General features: G+C 41.7%; 1 protein-coding gene across 1 annotated transcript in view; it reads right to left on the bottom strand.

The window, feature by feature from the left end:
- Positions 1 to 16,041, bottom strand: part of Alg8 (ALG8 alpha-1,3-glucosyltransferase) — a 29,114-nt gene extending 13,073 nt beyond the window's left edge. The window contains exons 1-5 of the mRNA XM_008844201.1: positions 15,894 to 16,041; positions 11,645 to 11,723; positions 6,003 to 6,196; positions 2,080 to 2,189; positions 1,063 to 1,130 (exon numbers count right to left, since the gene is read on the bottom strand). Of these exons, the coding sequence (XP_008842423.1) occupies positions 1,063 to 1,130; positions 2,080 to 2,189; positions 6,003 to 6,196; positions 11,645 to 11,723; positions 15,894 to 15,988 (546 nt within the window). The 5' untranslated portion in view covers positions 15,989 to 16,041. The remainder of the gene's footprint in view (positions 1 to 1,062; positions 1,131 to 2,079; positions 2,190 to 6,002; positions 6,197 to 11,644; positions 11,724 to 15,893) is intronic.
- Between the last annotated feature and the right edge of the window lie 1,044 nt (positions 16,042 to 17,085).

Here is a 17,085-nt window from a genome sequence, read left to right as displayed (position 1 = left end):
TGTGCTAAAGAAGTTTTTGTGTATATGGGTGATGCTGGGGATTTAACCCAGAGCTTCATGCTAGATAAGCACTCTACCACTGACCAACACATACACATATACTACACACACACTGAGATTAAAGGCATGCCCCATTTTTTAAATTTTATATGTATATAACATTTTATACACACACACACATACATGCACATGTGCGCGCGCGTGGCAGAGGCAGATAGATCTCTGAGAGATCAAGGCCAGCCTGGTCTACATAGTGAGTTCCAGGCCAGCTGGGACTATAGGGAGATCCTGTCTCAAAAGAAGAAAAAAAAATTAAGACCTCAGTAGTTAGAGCACTTGCCTGGTATGTGTGAGACTCTGGGTTCCATCCTTACTACTGAAAACATGATCTCACTATGCTGTGTCCAGGCTGGCCCTGAACCTCTGGATTCAAGGGATCCACCTGCCTCAGCCAAATAGCTTGGTAAACTATAGGGCACACCATCATGCCAGGCATCATTCCTAAGAAATAAAGGTATCCTGATTTAGATTCAAAACTTCAAAACAACCCCAAGCTAACAATAACTGATGGTGTCTGAATTCTACCTAGCTCACAGGAATTTTAAAGGCATCAAGTATGGTAATGATAGCCCTGGCCTGAGCCACAGAGCTGATAATATTGGGATGGAAACACAGGTCTTTCGATCTCAAATTCTTTATTTTCCTAGAACCTCACTGTTTTAACTACTCAACAAACTTCAGCTAGGAAAGCACCAATATCAGTTATCACAATGCAAAAACTGCCAGAGATTGTACCCTATGGAAATGGTTCCAACCAAACACAGAAGTCCATCTAGTTCATACCTGCCATATGCAATGAGTTTTTAGGATATAATTTTCTTATCTGAAAATAAAGAAAAATTCTTGCCCAAAGAAAAGGTAGAATTTATTGGTAGAAAATGCCAATAAAAGTGTCCATATAACACTTTGAAATTCTAAACAGTAAGTGAATTATCACCCACTAAAATGTTGTCTTTACAAGCTAAAAAGGAAGAAAATTGAATTGGGCTTTTCTGTGTTTACCTGAAATAACCGTGCAATAGAGAGCAGCATTAGTCCAAATAAAAAACCATTGTACTGGAAATGAATATCTGGATGTAGGTCAAGGAAAGACGATACCAAATTCATAAAGAGCTGTACTAGCTGAATGATACAGTGCTCACACTTTCTTAATAGGGAAATTAAAGACAAAAATTTAACTTCCTTTGGACTTCCTATCAGGTGTTTTCTGTAAACAGAATCAAATCCTGGAAAAAGCCTTTAACTGAAATTTAAAAGAAAACCAGAAAAATTTTCCAAGTTTTTCCCCCTCCCCTTTCTATCTTAAAAGGCCCAGCAGCTAAGGAGCTAATTTTTACCAAGGTTAAAAAATGGAAGGCACTCAAGAGCTACTCTAAGCAAGAAGATACAGAGAGTTCTAGCAGCATGCAACATTCCACTGCTCAAATCAGGTCAGACTGAAACCTAAGTCTGGATATTTTCCACTACGCCTTTATGAAAATTGCAAATTAGGCTTCTACCATTAGGCATTTAAATTATATGCAGGTCTTTTGAATTTAGGAACTTTTTTAATATGTGGTAAGCCAAGATGACAGAAAGACATTATGTTCTGACTGATTCCACATGCAACACTATGATATACCCTTTCCTATAGAAGGCATTTAGAATAATGTGTTATAAAACTACGTAATACATAGATAGCAGGTAAATCTAAAGACAGGTCACAAATCTCAACAAATACACACACACACACACACACACACACACACACACACACACACAGAGAGAGAGAGACAGAAAAAGGAGGGAGAGAGATTATTTTATTGATAGCTTAACTGGTTCTCAAAAATCACTAACTTAGGAACAAGCATTCTAACCAGAGTCCAGTAAATTTGCAGCAAGCAGTTTTAGGAGTTAAGTAACCCACCCCAAGCACGTTTTCAAAAGCAGCTTCCATTAACAATTATCATTACAGAATTATCCTTATATTAGTGTATACCAGAGTGTGTGAGGGAATGGGACACAGACTACCAAGGATACGGTCTACAATTAACAACCCACAGTTCCACAGCAGCAACACGGAAAGAATAAACTTTGGCTTCTCTGTAAGCTCTTTGCTTGCTTTTTTTCCATCAATGCACTTACAGCACCTATGTGGACATACCAGGAAAAAAACAAAAATAACTTTAAGCTTCATTAGAACATCACAATACTGCACAGAACACTATGGTACTTTCTATACCCATTTCTGACACACTGTCCATATCATCCTTGGTTGACCTTCAGGTCAGTTCCACAGCTCCTCAGCTATGGCAATCAGAAACAAGTATTCATTTAATAAAACTCAAGCTAAAAAGCCAGGCATGGTGGTACATGCCTTTAATCCCAGCACTTGGGAGGCAGAGGCAGGCAGATCTTTGAGTTTGAGGCCAGCCTGGTCTACACAGTGAGTTCCAGGCCAGTTGGGGAACAGGGAGACCGTCTCAAAAATAAAAAAATTAAAAAAACTCAAGCTAAAAAAATAGCCACTTATTTTTTTCTTTTGCTTTTGTTATTTGAGACAGGGTCTCCTTGTAGCCCCAGCTGACCTGGAACTCTCTATGTAGACCAGGCTGGCCTGGAATCTCAGAGATCTTCCTGCCTCTGCTTCCTGAGTCCTGGGATTAAAGGCATGCACCCCCACCCCCAGCCAAGGCAGGACTTTTTTTTTTTTTTTTTTTCTTTTTGAAACAGGGCTCCCCTGTAGCCCCACGCTGTCCTGGAACTTACTATGTAGACTAGGCTGGCCTCGAATTCACAAAGATCCGCCTGCCTCTGCCTTCCAAGTGCTGGGATTAAAGGCATGTGCCACCACACCTGGCCAAGACAGGACTTTTAAAATGAGAGCACACATATTATTTCAGTCCTTAATAAAGAAAAATGTGGACTAGGGATGTAGCTCAGTTGGCAAGGGTGTTCGCCTAGTATACAGGAGGCATCGTATCAACTGAACACGATGGTGTGGGCCTATAATTCCAGCACTAGGGAGGTGGTAGGAGGATTAAGTTCAAGGTCATCCTTGGCTACACAGCAAGTTTAAAACCAGCCTGGGCTACCCAAGACCATCCCCCCCGCAAAAAAAAAAAAATGCTGTGCATATCCTCAGGTCATGCATACACCTCAGCAACCCCTCAGTTATCTCAGTAAGTAAGCTCAGTAAATTCATTGGTTCCCCAGTAAAACTTTAATCAAACATTGGCTTGACACTAGAACCTTGAAAGGGAATAAGCATTGCTTAGCATCCCCAGGAAAAGAAGTCTCACAACAGATGAAAAATTTATTTGTTCATGCTATTATGTCTCATATAATTGTTAAAAGAAAAAAGAAAATGAGAATGTAAAAGACGTTAAAAGGATATAGGAATGGAGATATTTTCCAAAATAGAAAAAATGAGAAAGCCTAAGAAAGTGATGAAGGTCTGTGTAGGTTTGTTATGACAGGCCACAGACAGGTTTAAAGTTGGGGCATTAAACAGGAGATACTCAGTGAGACTAGGCAAGGGCTGAACACTGACGGAACTCGGTCCTGACTGAGGCAATGTTTCTGTTGGGGGCTCAGCAATAGAAATGATCCGTCTATGACAAGGGTCACTACATATCAGTTACTGCTCTGCCACCATCACACTGGCAGGCCTGATCGCTATGAGAGAATGGAAGCCAACAGAAACCGAAAAGTTATTATTATTTGGAAGCACCATTCCAACCTCTGCTATACTGTGAGACTGTCTCAAAGCAAACAAATGACATATAAGGAAGAGTCTTCATGAAGAAATAGCAAAAACCCTCAGTAGGACTTTTTCTTTCTTTTTTTTAAAGTTAACTGCCATTTACTGAACATCTATAGTACACTAAATTTTAACATAGGTTATGACATGTAATCCCTTTAATAATGCTGAAAATGCATATTACTATCATTTTCATTTTTTACTTTATTTAAAAAGTATTCTTTCTTTACTTTCTCTTGAGACACAGTCTTGCCATATAGCTTAGATTGGCCCTAAATTCACTATGTATCTCAAGTTGGCCTTAAACTAAAAGAGATCCTCCTACGTCAGCCTCCTAAGAACTGAGGTCACAGGTTTGTGCCACCGTAACGAGCCTCAGTAAGATTCTTTTTATTTTTTTTGTTTTCTTTTTGAGGCAGGGTCTCCCTGTAGCCCCAGCTGGCATAGAACTTGCTATATAGACCAGGATGCTCTCAATATCAAAGAGATCCACTCTACCTGCTCTGCCTCCTGAGTGCTGGGATTAAAAGTGAGTGCCACCACGCCTTTCCTTAAAATTTTTTTTTAAAGGTTTTGTTCTTTTTTTTGGTCTTTTTTGAGACAGGGTCTCCCTACAGCCCCAGCTGGCCTGGAATTTGTTATTTAGATCAGGCTGGCCTTAAACTCAAAGAGATGTGGCTGCCTCTGCCTCTGCCTCTGCCTCTGCCTCTGAGATTAAAGGCATGCACCACCATGCCCAGCTTTTGGTTCATTTTATTTTTTATTTATTTTTTGCAAATTTCACACACTACATTTTGATCATATGAAGATTCTCTCCCCTATCTGCATCCTTCTTACTACCCTGTCCAATTTCAGTAGTCTATTATATACGCTTCTATCCTATAGAGTCAAATTTGTGTTCCAGATAACTCTTAGGTGTGGATTCATCCACTGGAGCCTGCTTAACCTACCAAGAGTCTCACCCCTAAAGAATGACTCTCTGCCTCCCAACAGCCAGTAGTTGCCAATAGTTCCTCAGGTAGGGTTGGTTTAAGTTTTCATGGGACTTGTGCATGCTGTCACCATTGTTGTGAGTCCACATGAGTAACTTCCCAGCTGTCTGGAAAACTATTTCCCTGTGGCCATCTACAATCCTTCTGGGGCAGATCCCTGAGCTTGAGGCAGAAGGTTGATATAGGTGTCCTATTCAGGGATAAGCACTCTATAGTCTCTTATTCTCTGCATGCTGGCCAGTTGTGGGTCTTTGTGTTAATCACCATCTGCTGGATAAGAAGGCTTCTCTGGTGAGAATTCAGAAATGCACTAATGACTGCAGGTCTGGAAGGACTCCCCAGTATTAATTCTTAACCACTGAGCCATCTCTTCAGTCTTCAGTAAGATTTCCTGATACTGAAGAAGAGATACCTCAGTAAGAGCATTTTTTTTGTTTTTTGTCTTTTTGAGACAGGGTCTCCCTGTAGCCCCAGGTGTCCTGGAACTCACTATGTAGACCAGGCTGGCCTTGAACTCACAGGGATCCATCTGCCTCTGCCTTCAGAGTGCTGGGATTAAAGGCGTGTGCTACCACGCTGGGTCAAAAGCACTTTCTGTGGGGCTGGAGAGATGGCTTAGGGGTTAAGAGCACTAGCTGTTTTGCAGAAGGCCCAGATTCGATTCCCAGCACCCACATGGAAGCTAACAACTGTCTGTGAACTCCAGTTCCAGGGGATCCAATGCCCTATTTTGGCCTTCACAGGCATTGTACATACACGGTGTACTTACATACATGCAGACAAAACATTCATATACATTAAAAAGAAAAGATTTCCTGATATTGAGTGAGAGAAATGATCCTGGAGTTCTGGCTGGATTAGGTTTTTTTTTTGGTCTTTTTGAGACAGGGTCTCTCTGTAGCCCCAGCTGGCATGGAACTCACTATGTAAACCAGGCTGGCCTTGAACTCACAGAGATCCACCTGCCTCTGCCTCCTGAGTGCTGGGATTAAAGACGGATTAGTTCTTTTACAACACTCACAATGTCTTCTTCTATGTCTACCCTGAAACCCCATCTTATCCCATCTTCCACCCAACCCTGTGAGACTACTCACTATAATTACTTTCAGGCAGAGTTTTACTATTTTTGAATTTGCTACTATATGAGTGATGTTCTCTACATTTTCTCAATACCTTCCACAAACAAACGTCCACACAAAATGACTTACTCATGAACAGCATACACAAAGAGAGCATCAGTAACGATGACAGAAAACCTCTGGAAAAGTAGCGTCCTTGAGCTGCAGTAGTTCAGGTTATGGATATTAAGCATCTCTTGATCAAAGTATTTGGCAACATGTGATAGAACATACTCAAACCATGCAAAGAAAGGTGGGTAATCCAAGGTCCACTCTGAAGTTGCCTATGGTAAAAAAATTAAAATTAAGACATATTGTAAGTAACCTTTAGGTGTAAAGACCTAAAACTGTTCATTCTCTGGCCTTGCAAAAAAGCACAATAACATGAAATTGGATTTAAAATGCCCTCAATATTTAGAGCAATTAGGTCATGGCAGACATGGAGGCACACTTCTATAGTCCCAGCTCTGAGCAGGTTGAGGCAGGAGGGTTTTGAGTTTCAGTCTAGGTTACACAGTAAGATTTTGTTTAAAAACATAGTAAGACAAAATAAAATATTAATATCACATAATAGCCTTAAAACTAAACCTAGGCTGTGTAAGAGCTGGGACAGTAATCACGATCCCCCACGCTGTTCCTGTTCTTTTCCTGTGTTCACTGGGTTCTGCCTGGATCTCCACAGGGACTATGAGTCAAGGTCCCTCTGCTCACTTTTATTTTTAAGTTCTTTTTTTTTTTTTGTAGTACTGGGGATTGACTTTAGGCAGTGCTGTAACACTTGGACACATTGCAAGTTCAGCCCTGTTTTATGAGAATGAATGGCAGACCACTATTAGGTGGTCCCACTTAACAGGTCCCACTGTTAAGTCATAAGCTGTTGACTCCCCCTGCAGGTATAAATAGCTTTAGATGGCATGAGGTAAACCCAGAGGTGCTCTGCCAGAGAACCCGGGCTATGAACACACTAAGCTCTTTTCTGAAAAATCCCCCTCTAATTCCAAGTTTTAAACAAAATGATCCACTGAACTGAGGAAAGAAAAACTACAAATTTTGTTTTTCTTTTTTAATAAATTCTTTTAAAAATTTATTTATTTATCTATATTACGTGTATGAGTGTGATGCTTGCATGTATCTACGGGCGCCTGTGTCGTGCAGTGCCTGTGGAGGACATAAGAGGGTGTTGGATCCCCTGGAACTGGAATTACGACTGGTTGTTAGCTGCCATGTAAATGCTGGGATTTGTTCCTACAAGAACAACCAGTGCTCTTAACCAGTGAGCCATCTCTCCAGATCCCCAAATTCTGTTTTTCAATCTCATTCTTTAAAACTACTATTTTAATAGGATACTAACAGAGTAGTGTCTTTATAACTTAGACATATTGAGTAGAAAATACCTATAAATGATTTTTTTTCCTAGGGTATGGATAATAAAAAAAGTTTAGGAAAGTTCATGTAAAAAATTTACTGTCAGCCCAGCATGGTGGCGCACACCTTTAATCCCAGCACTCAGGAGGCAGAGGCAGGCAGATCTCTGTGAGTTCAAGGCCAGCCTGGTCTACATAGTGAGTTTCAGGACAGCTGTGGCTACAGGGAGACCTTGTCTCAAAAAGACCAAAAAAAGAAAAAAAAATTTACTGTCAATTTTCTTATTTTTATATATGTGTTTTGCCTGCATATTAGTGTACTACATGCATGCAATGCCCTCAGAGGCCAGAACAGGGCGTGAGATCCCTTGGAATTGGAGTCACAGATGGTTGTTAGCTGCCATGTTAGTTTTAGGAACCAAACTTGGGTCCTGTGCAAGGGCAGCCAGTGCTCTTAACTGCTGAGCCTCTCTCCAGTCCCTTTATTGCCAATTTAGATTTTACTAACATTTATAGCTTCTAGCCACAATTTCAAATGTCAAAGCTCACTCTCCCCTGGAAGTACCATTTTTTTTTTTATTGGAAGTCTACAAGATTTTCTGACTTTATTTTACTGAAATATGTACAGATTTTAAAACAGGGAGGCAGTAAAGAAATGGGCTGCTGCCTAACAGATGGTCATTTTTCCAGAATAAAGTATCCTGTGTTTCCTTTGCTGTCCCCAGTCATCCCATACTACCCAGAAGCTCTCTTTATGACACCCCAAACTGGGCACAGAGGGCCTCTGGGCCTCAAGGGTTTGTATCTGGGGCCATCCCCTATCTAGCTTCTGAGAAGCTGGTGTGGCTATAAGCTAATATTTCATCCCAGCCATTCCATTAAGGGCCACTGGAGATAAGACTCAAATCTGGGACTCCTGACTGTAAACCCACCAGCTCAGGAGGCTACAACAAAGCTGGTCCTCAATCAGGGAAACAACTGGCCTGTCCATATGAAGATGGAAAAAATTTTTTTCACTCAAGAGATGACATTCTAGTCACTTCCCCAACTACTTGACCAATCTAAGGCCAGACAAGAAAGGAGAAGTCACATTGAAGGAGAACTCCATAAAAAAAAAAAAAAGGATCTACTTTTTGCCTGTCACCCTCCTGGGAGAGCATGAAGACACCACCTGGCCAACTGCACACCTGTCAAGGCTCATCTCCTGCTGTGAGCCTCCTTGCCAAACCAGAGTTGGCTTAATTGGTTTTTCTTCTTTGTTGGCAGAAAGAGCAAGGACATATGTCATCACTAGCATCTCTTTTATATAAACCTCTTCTATATCCTAAGGTAATAGGTAGTAGTGAAGGTTATAGGAGGAACTGAAAGAACGCTCAGAAAGAACGACAGAATGAAGAGAAAAGGACTAAGCTGGGTGTGGTGGCACACGCCTTTAATACTAGCACTAGGGAGGCAGAGGTAGACAGATCTCTGAGTTTAAAACCAGCCTGGTCTGTATAGCAAGTTCCAGGCCAGTTGGGACTACAGGGAGACTCTGTCTCAAAAAGACAAAATAGATAGATAGATGATAGATAGATAGATAGATAGATAGATAGATAGATAGATAGATTGATTGATAGATTGATAGATAGGGACTATAAACAGATATAGATAGATAGATAGGGACTATAAACAGATATAGATAGATAGATAGATAGATAGATAGATAGATAGATAGATAGATAGGGACTATAAACAGAACCAGAGTTGGCTTAATTGGTTTTAATTGGTAGCAGCTTAAAAAATGTTTTTGAAGATGTATTTTTATCTGTGGGTAACAACAGAGGCTTGAAGAAGGTGTTGGATCCTTTGGAGCTGGTGATACAGGAGTTTGTGAGCCACATGAAGTGGGTACTAGGACACGAACTACTGTCATCTTACAGAGCAGTAAGTGTTCTTAACTGCTGAGCCATCTCTCCAGCCCTAGAGTAGCAGCTTTTTAAACGTGTGCAAAAATGAGAAGGAACAGAGAAAAAGGAGGAAATGGCAAGACAGCCTTTTCCTCGATAGGCTGTAAGTCATTATACAAATAATGCTAATAATTATTTATTGACTAACTGTTCCAAGCATTGTGCTCAGTGCTTCCCATGTTATATTTATTCATTTTCTATTAATTATCATTGCATAATTGGAGACAGCGAGGCTTTGCAAGGTTAAGCACCTTGCCTATACTCATCATGGTCATTAAGTAGCAGAGCTCAAAGCCAAACCAGCAGTCTGAAACCATAGCCTAAGCACTTGACTACTAGGCTACATAGTACTTTTCCTCACTGGTATCAACACATGCAAACTGTAATATCTCAAGCTAAAATAATCATTTAAAGTTCCCTAATATTTCTAGTAAATAATTATAGTATTACTATATAAAAATAAACCTAGTTCCTTAGGGCAACTGTTTCCAGGCTTTCTCAATATTAAGGACTATGCTGATTTGGAAAAATAGAACAGGAGCTGGAGATGCAGCTGTTGGTAGTACTTGCCTAGTATGCATGAAGCCTTGGGATTCCCAGTACTTTATAAACTGACTAATCCTCAGTTACACAGTGAGTTCAAGGCCAGCCTGGTCTACATGAAACTGTTTAAAAAAAAAGACAGCAGAGTGTGGTGGCGCACACCCTTAATCCCAGCACTCAGGAGGCGGATCTCTCACTGACCTGAAGATCAACATTGGCTTGGGTGGTTGGCTGGCAAGCTCTAGAGAGAGTCTGTCTTTACCTCTCTAAAGTTAGGATTATAGATGCACTGGCACTGTGCCTAGCCTTTTAAGTGGGTACAGGAGATCTGAACTCAGGTCTTCATGCTTGTATAGAAAAATCTTTACCAACTGAGCCATCTCCTCAGCCCCAGAAAAGTATCTTCCTAAGAAGTGTACTGTGTCAATTTTTAAAAATATTTTATTTTTATTTTATGTGTATGAGTGTATTGCCTGCATGTAAGTGAGTGCACCCATGTTGTGCAAGGCCTCAGAGGTCAGAAAAGGGCTTTGGATTCCCCTGGAACTGGAGTTAAGGACGGTTTTTAGCTACCATGTGGGTGCTGGGAATCGAACCTTGCTCCTCTGCAAGAGCAGTCAGTGCTCTTAACCACTGCGCCATCTCTCCAGCCCAAATTTAAAAAAAAAAAATGATTGTGTATGCTTGATTTATATGTGGTGTGTGTGTGTGTGTGTGTGTGTGTGTGTTTGCTCACACCAACGCACACAAGTGCAGAGGAGAGTTCTTTTTTAAAAAATCATTTTGTGTGTGTGCGCACATAGCAATCAAAGGACAACCTGCAGGAGTTGGCCCAGGGATTGAGCTAGGGACTGAACTCAGGTTGTCAAGTTTGGCAACAGGTGCCTTTTCCTGCTAAGCCAACTCACTGGCCCAGAGAGAACACTGTTTAAGTGTCAGTTCTCAAAATCTAGCATGGGTTCTAGGGATCTAAATCAGGTCCTCAGTCTTGGCAGCAAGCATCTTTATCCTCTGAGCCATCTTGCTGGCCCAAGAACATAATTTCTTTAAAATTTGTTTTTATTGAATTTTTGTGTATTTCATATAGAACATCTCAAACAATCTTAATCGTCTTTATACACTGGTCCCCACTGGCACCCTCCCATAGCACCCCCCCCCAAATGGAGCTCATATACTCTGTTATCCCTGTTAAGGCCCACTGTGTCAAGTCAGTGTCCCCAGACGTTCCTCAGTACAAGTCCATCCGTTGAGGTCTAGTCAGCCTGTGCAGAGTCCCTTGTTTTAGGAAGATCAGTTCTTCTTCACCTAGCAGCAATCAGTTGCCAATATTTCTTCAAGTAAGATTGGGGCAGAACACAATTTTTATAGATTAATAATAAACCTTTCTCTTTTTTACAGTGTTGGAGGTCTACCCAGTACATGATAGGTAAGTGCTCTATACTCCCAGCCCTGGAAACCTGCTTTAACATCAATAATTTTTAGGTGATTTTACATAGAACTTAAAAAATATATTTATTATTTTTATTTTATGTATATGAGTGTCTTGCCCGCATATAGGTAGGTGCGCCCAAGCTGTACAATGCCCATGGAAGTTAGAAAAGTGTTGGATCCCCTGGAACTGGAGTTAGGATGGTTGTTAGCCACTGTGTGGGTGCTGGGAAAAAAAATCCAGGTCCTCTGCAAGAGCAGCCAATGTTCTTAACCACTGAGCCATTTCTCTAGCCCACAGCACTTTTTTTTTTTTTTTTTTGAGATAAGATCTGGTTATATAGTCCAGGCTAACCTTATATAGCCATCTTCCTGATATTATAGGCATGTGCCACTGGCTTATACATCATCTTAAAAACATGTTTTAAAGGTGAAAATTAAAACTTACCTCATAATACCACTGAGATATTGGCAAACTGTGAGTGATAGCAAGCCAATTTCGGTGTACTTCAAAATCCGTGGAATGGCTACACAAAGCAATTACAAGAATAAAATTAGGTTTTGTTTTGTTTTTCGGGACAGTCCCCAGCCACAGCTAGCCTGGAACTTGCTACATAGACTAGGCTGACCTCAATCTCACAGAGATTCACTTGTCTCCACCTTCCAAGTGCTGTGATCACAGCCTGCTAAAATGAGACTTTTGAAACATTTCTAATTTCTGTAACTATGTTTCTAAACAACCTAAATAGTCATAGCTCATTATATCCTATAAGACAGAAACAGGCACTACAAGTCTTGTAACAACTCTCTGATCTGGAGGCCAGATTAGACTTCCTTCTGAAAAGTTGTTGGAGGACCTAGGAGTCAGTGAAGCTAACCAAGGGCTGACAAAACACTTAAGGCAAGTACCCAGGACATCGCACAGAAGTGATTTTCTCACAAACAACGCTAACAAAATTCATAACTTAGAAAAGGCCTTAAATAGTGTCAGCACATGTGGAAGCTATGGGAGTTGAACTCAGGTCATCAGGCTTGGTGCCAGGCCCCTTTATTCACTGAGTCATCTCATCAGCCTAAGGGTCTTTTTTGGTTTTGTTTTGTTTTGAGACAGGGTCTCCCTGTAGCCCCAGCTGGCCTGGATTCACTATGGAGACCAGGCTGGCCTTGAACTCACAGAGATCTGCCTGCCTCTGCCTCCCGAGTGCTGGGATTAAAGGCATGTGCCACCACGCCCAGCCAGCCTAAGAATCTTTTAAAATTTTTTTTTTTTTTTTTGTGACAAGGTCTCATTATGTAGCCCTAGCAGGCCTCAAATTTGTTTCATAAACCAGACTGATCTTGAATTTGCATCAATCTTCCTGCCTTTGCCTTCAGAATCCTGAGATTATAGGAAGGAGCTACCATACCCACCTAAACAAGTAGTGTTTTGAGGAAGTGCTGTAACACTGAGTTATATTCCCAGCCTTGGAAACTCTTTCTAATTAACATCAATAATATTTAAGTATTTTACACATCAACTCTGACCCCCCAAACCCCTCTAGACAGGGTCTAGATATATAATTCAAGGTGGCCTTGACTCTCACTCTCTCTCTCTCCCTCTCTCCAATTATTTATTTGGGGGGGGGTGAGCTACAGCATGTGTGGAGCCAGAGGACAACTTTGTGGGAGTTGGTTCTCTCCTCTCCCTTTCACCATGTAGACTCTGGGGATCAAATTCAGGTTGTCAGGCTTAGTGGCAAGTACCCTTACTCACTGGGCCACTTCAAAAAACCTTGGCTTTGAATTCTTTTTTTTTTTTTTTTTTAATTTGCTTTTGGGGACAGGGTCTCACCATATAGCTCTGGCTGGCCTGGAACTCTTTATGTAGCCCAGGCTATCCTTGAACTCATAGATTTGCCTGCCTCTGCCTCTCCAGTGCTGGAACTAAAGGCGTGTGCCGCCATGCCCCAGGGGGCTTTTAATTTTTTTGATCCTCCCATCTCCACATCCCAAGTGCTGGGATTATTAAAACTAGTATCACCACACCAGCTCAAAGGTTCCTTTGCCTGCTAAATCAGCTATTATTCCACCACCTGTTTTCAATGACTATGGAATGTTGTTCATACACAAATATCCTTTATTACGTTTATCATTTATATCACTTACTTTTGAGACAGGGTTTCACTGTTTAATATAAATTGGTTTCCAATTCATGATCCTCTTACCTCAGCTTCCTGAGTGCTGGGATTATAGACATAGGCTACCATGCCTTACTTCAATTTATATTATTTTTTACCTCATTTTAGTCAGATGCGGAGAAGCAATCCATCAGTAACCAAAAACCTTTAATGCAAGTTGTCAGTTGTCTTTTACCTTGGTGCTTTGTAGCCAGCAGTTCAGAAAGTTTGCCAAATTAATGGATGGCTAAGTAAATAAATGAACATGAGTGGATGCATAAAATGAACCTGTGAACAATATAAATATCCCAGTACAAAGACTATAAGCCACTAGGTGGCAAGAGGTAGACAGAGAAGACTTGGTTCATAGTGATTACCATGGATCTCCAAGAGACTAAACTTCCATTCAGTCTATAGTCTAAGGCAAGTAAAGAGCCTGTAATCCCAGGACTCATCCTGAGGCAGGATGATCTCCAGTTTGAGGCCAGCCTGGACTACACAGCGAGATCTTGTCTCAAAACTAAGAACAACAACAAATCAAAAAGCTAGACTTGGAGTTAGAGAGATGGCTTGGCAGTTAAGAGCACTGGCTGCTCTTGCAGAGGACCAAGGTTCAGTTTCCAGCACCCACATGGCAGCTAACAATCATCCTTCACTGCAGTTCCAGGGGACCCAACATCCTCTTCTGGCCTCTGCTGGCATGCATGACATGGGTGTACTTACATACATGCAGTCAAAATATATAAAACAAAAACTGAAAAAAAAAAAGCTGGGCTTGGTGGAATACATCTGTAATTATAACACTCAGGAAGGAGAGACAGGAGGATTGCTCCAAGTCTGAGGCCTAAACAAACAACAGAAACCATTTTGTATAGAGGTATTCTCTATAGAATACTTGCTCATTTGATGCTGATGCATGAATGAACTGTCATAAATAGTTGTAATTATGCTATGCAAGTTTAAACCAAAGGGAGAGAATTTTAGCTTTGTAGTAGCAGCAATTCATTTTTTCTAATTAGTGAACAAGAATGAAAGAAACTTTAGCTCGATGAAACAGTAGTTGAAAAAAATGCAAACCCAAGACTAGGAACATAACTCAAACATCAAGCAACTACAGTGATGTATTACAGTCAGGACACTGTCTGAAACATGCACCTTAGGCAATCTGTCACTGTGCAAACATTAGAGAGCACAGGTTACACAAACGAAGACAGCTATGACATCAGTAGAGAATATAATTGTACAGGACTATCACTGTATATGCAGTCCACTCATGACCAACACTGTCAGTATAAGACAAATGACTGTACTTAGTATGCACTGTGATATATAGGTTAATAAATGACCATAGTGAATATGAAAGACAACTAGGCAGGTATTCTAGGATAAGATTTATCCTGGATCAAGGGCAGTATTCAAAGTAACAACCCCGTTCAGAGTTGTTTACTCTAGTTTACCCACTCTAGACATTTCTAGACTAAAATTAACTAAAGACACAACCACCTTATACACGTCTACTTTTAAAAAGGAGTGGCGAGCCCTTTCTTCTGATGTGAAGGATGGTTTTGCTCTTAGCTATGCTTTCTGCCAACTAATCCCTTTTTTCCCCAAATCCCTATAAGTTGCTTTGCTGCCCAATTCATTGCAATGTGTATACAACTACATATACAGCAGTATGGCATGCCCCCTACACAAACAGCTGATACCTAAGAGAGCTTGAATGAAAGAGTGAAAAAAACTAAACTAGAAGGTGGGAGGATCCAGAGTGAAGGGAGAAAGAAAAAGAGGACCCAGTGGAAGGCGCCTGCGTGTGTGTGTGTGTGTGTGTGTGTGTGTGTGTGAGAGAGAGAGAGAGAGAGAGCAGAAAGTGAAGGGGGGAAGGGAAGTCTATTAATAAAATATGCACACTGAGTACCCATTGCATACACACTTGGTGGTGGTTTCTGGCTTCGATGCTTTGGGTTTTGGCCCTACACCCAAGTTTACACATATTTTTTCCCAGCCTCGTGTTATCTGACACCGCTTACATTATCTTGTGTCACTTTTCTTCCTACACCGCTCACTCTTCGGCCCGAACGGTCACTTTATGTACCCAGAGTCCTGAGTTCTTTCCTACTACCAGGCTTTTGCACTTAATCTTTCCTCTGCCCAGTTGGAGTAAAAGCCTTGCCACGCAGTTACCCTTACAAGTCATAACAATCTGAGACTCTGCCACTACCAACTCCCCCGGGGACGGAGTCTTGAACTGCCTGGATCAGCCCTGCGTCTACTAGCAGCAGACTATACCGGCTGGATGGTGGAGTGGTTGCATTAACCCGCCTATTAGGGATGAGGACCAGAGGCTCCGAGACTTGAGACTGGCCTCGAGTCGATCGTCAGGTCTCACCCTGGCCAGACAAGACTAGATTCTAGTTCTGGGGTTAAGTATCCATCCGCGGTGCGAACCAGGCAAGGCGAGTGGAGACAACATATGGCGATTCTGCGCACATCCGATAGTCCCCGCGGCTCTCCCGCCCCGCCCTGGGCCCTGCAGGTCCTTACTAGGTGGGAATGAGAAGACATTTGAGGAGAGTCACCCCGAGCGCCAGAATCGAAAACCAATGGCCGCAACCTGTGCCAGCCCGGGGCGCCGCCATTGCTGCAGCACCGCGCGCTGTCAGCCAACGAGACCCACTTCCGGGATGCCGCGCATGCGTGTCTGGCACTCCGAGGCGTTGCCCGCGGGCTGTGCGCACGCGCCAGCTTCTCAGGGCACTGGCTAGCGAGGGCACTAGGATTTGAATCTTCCGCCCCCAGACTCCATCGCGCAGGCCGGGAGGACGCAACTGCGTCTGCGCCGGTTTCTGTGGCAACAGACTTATTTGTTTATTCGTTTATTCATTGAGTTAGTTATTATTTAGTTATTTATTTAGTTGTTAGTACATACATATTCAAATACTGGTTGGTCGTCTGCTTTGTATCTTGATGTTGGAAAACCTAGGTGAGGAAAAAAAAACCCTCATTATCTTACCCCAGAGATGGTCAAAGGGGTAGTGAAGGAGGCACTGTTATCAGTTAATTACTGTAGATGAAAGCTCCGAGGCCCGCCAGAAGCAGAAGTTAAATCCATGTAGAGAATGGTATGAGCCTTATACAGAGGTGAAAACCATTCTGATTTTAGGAGCTCTGAGCTAGGTTGTCAGTGCAGCACCTGCCTGATTGGGTCTCATCCCAGAAGCAGGCTCGAGTCTTTACAACACTTAATTGCAAATAATCTAGGCATCTTGTTAAAATTCATACCCTGATTCAGCAGGCCTAACAAACTCCTAGGTGACGTCAGTTCTGTGGTACACAAGGCTGAGGCACATGTCTTACCTCTCTTATGTACTATGTGATTTTGACACATTAAACCTTGGCTTTCTTTTTTTGTAAATAAGGATTAAAATTTTTTTTTTTTTTTTTTACTTCATAACCTAGTAAGGATTAAGAGAATGAATGAAATGGTGCCAGGAAACAACAAGTTCTCAGTAATGTGTCAGAGAAATTAAATACCTTATTGAGAGATTTACAGCAAGGTATTAAAATGAATTCACAGCTGTATATGCCACACACATGTATATAACACTCAAATTTATATCTCAAACCCAGCCCTCTTCTCTGACCTCCAGACTCATTTCCAACTGTCTTCCTGACATCTCTCCGGTGTTTGCTCTCTCCCTCTCTTCCCTTCTCCTCTCTCCCTCCCACTTGCTCT

The sequence above is a fragment of the Nannospalax galili genome, unplaced genomic scaffold (assembly GCF_000622305.1).
Source record: "Nannospalax galili isolate Female #2095 unplaced genomic scaffold, S.galili_v1.0 scaffold278, whole genome shotgun sequence".
Lineage (NCBI taxonomy): Eukaryota > Metazoa > Chordata > Mammalia > Rodentia > Spalacidae > Nannospalax > Nannospalax galili.
This window is presented reverse-complemented; position numbering and strand designations above follow the sequence as displayed.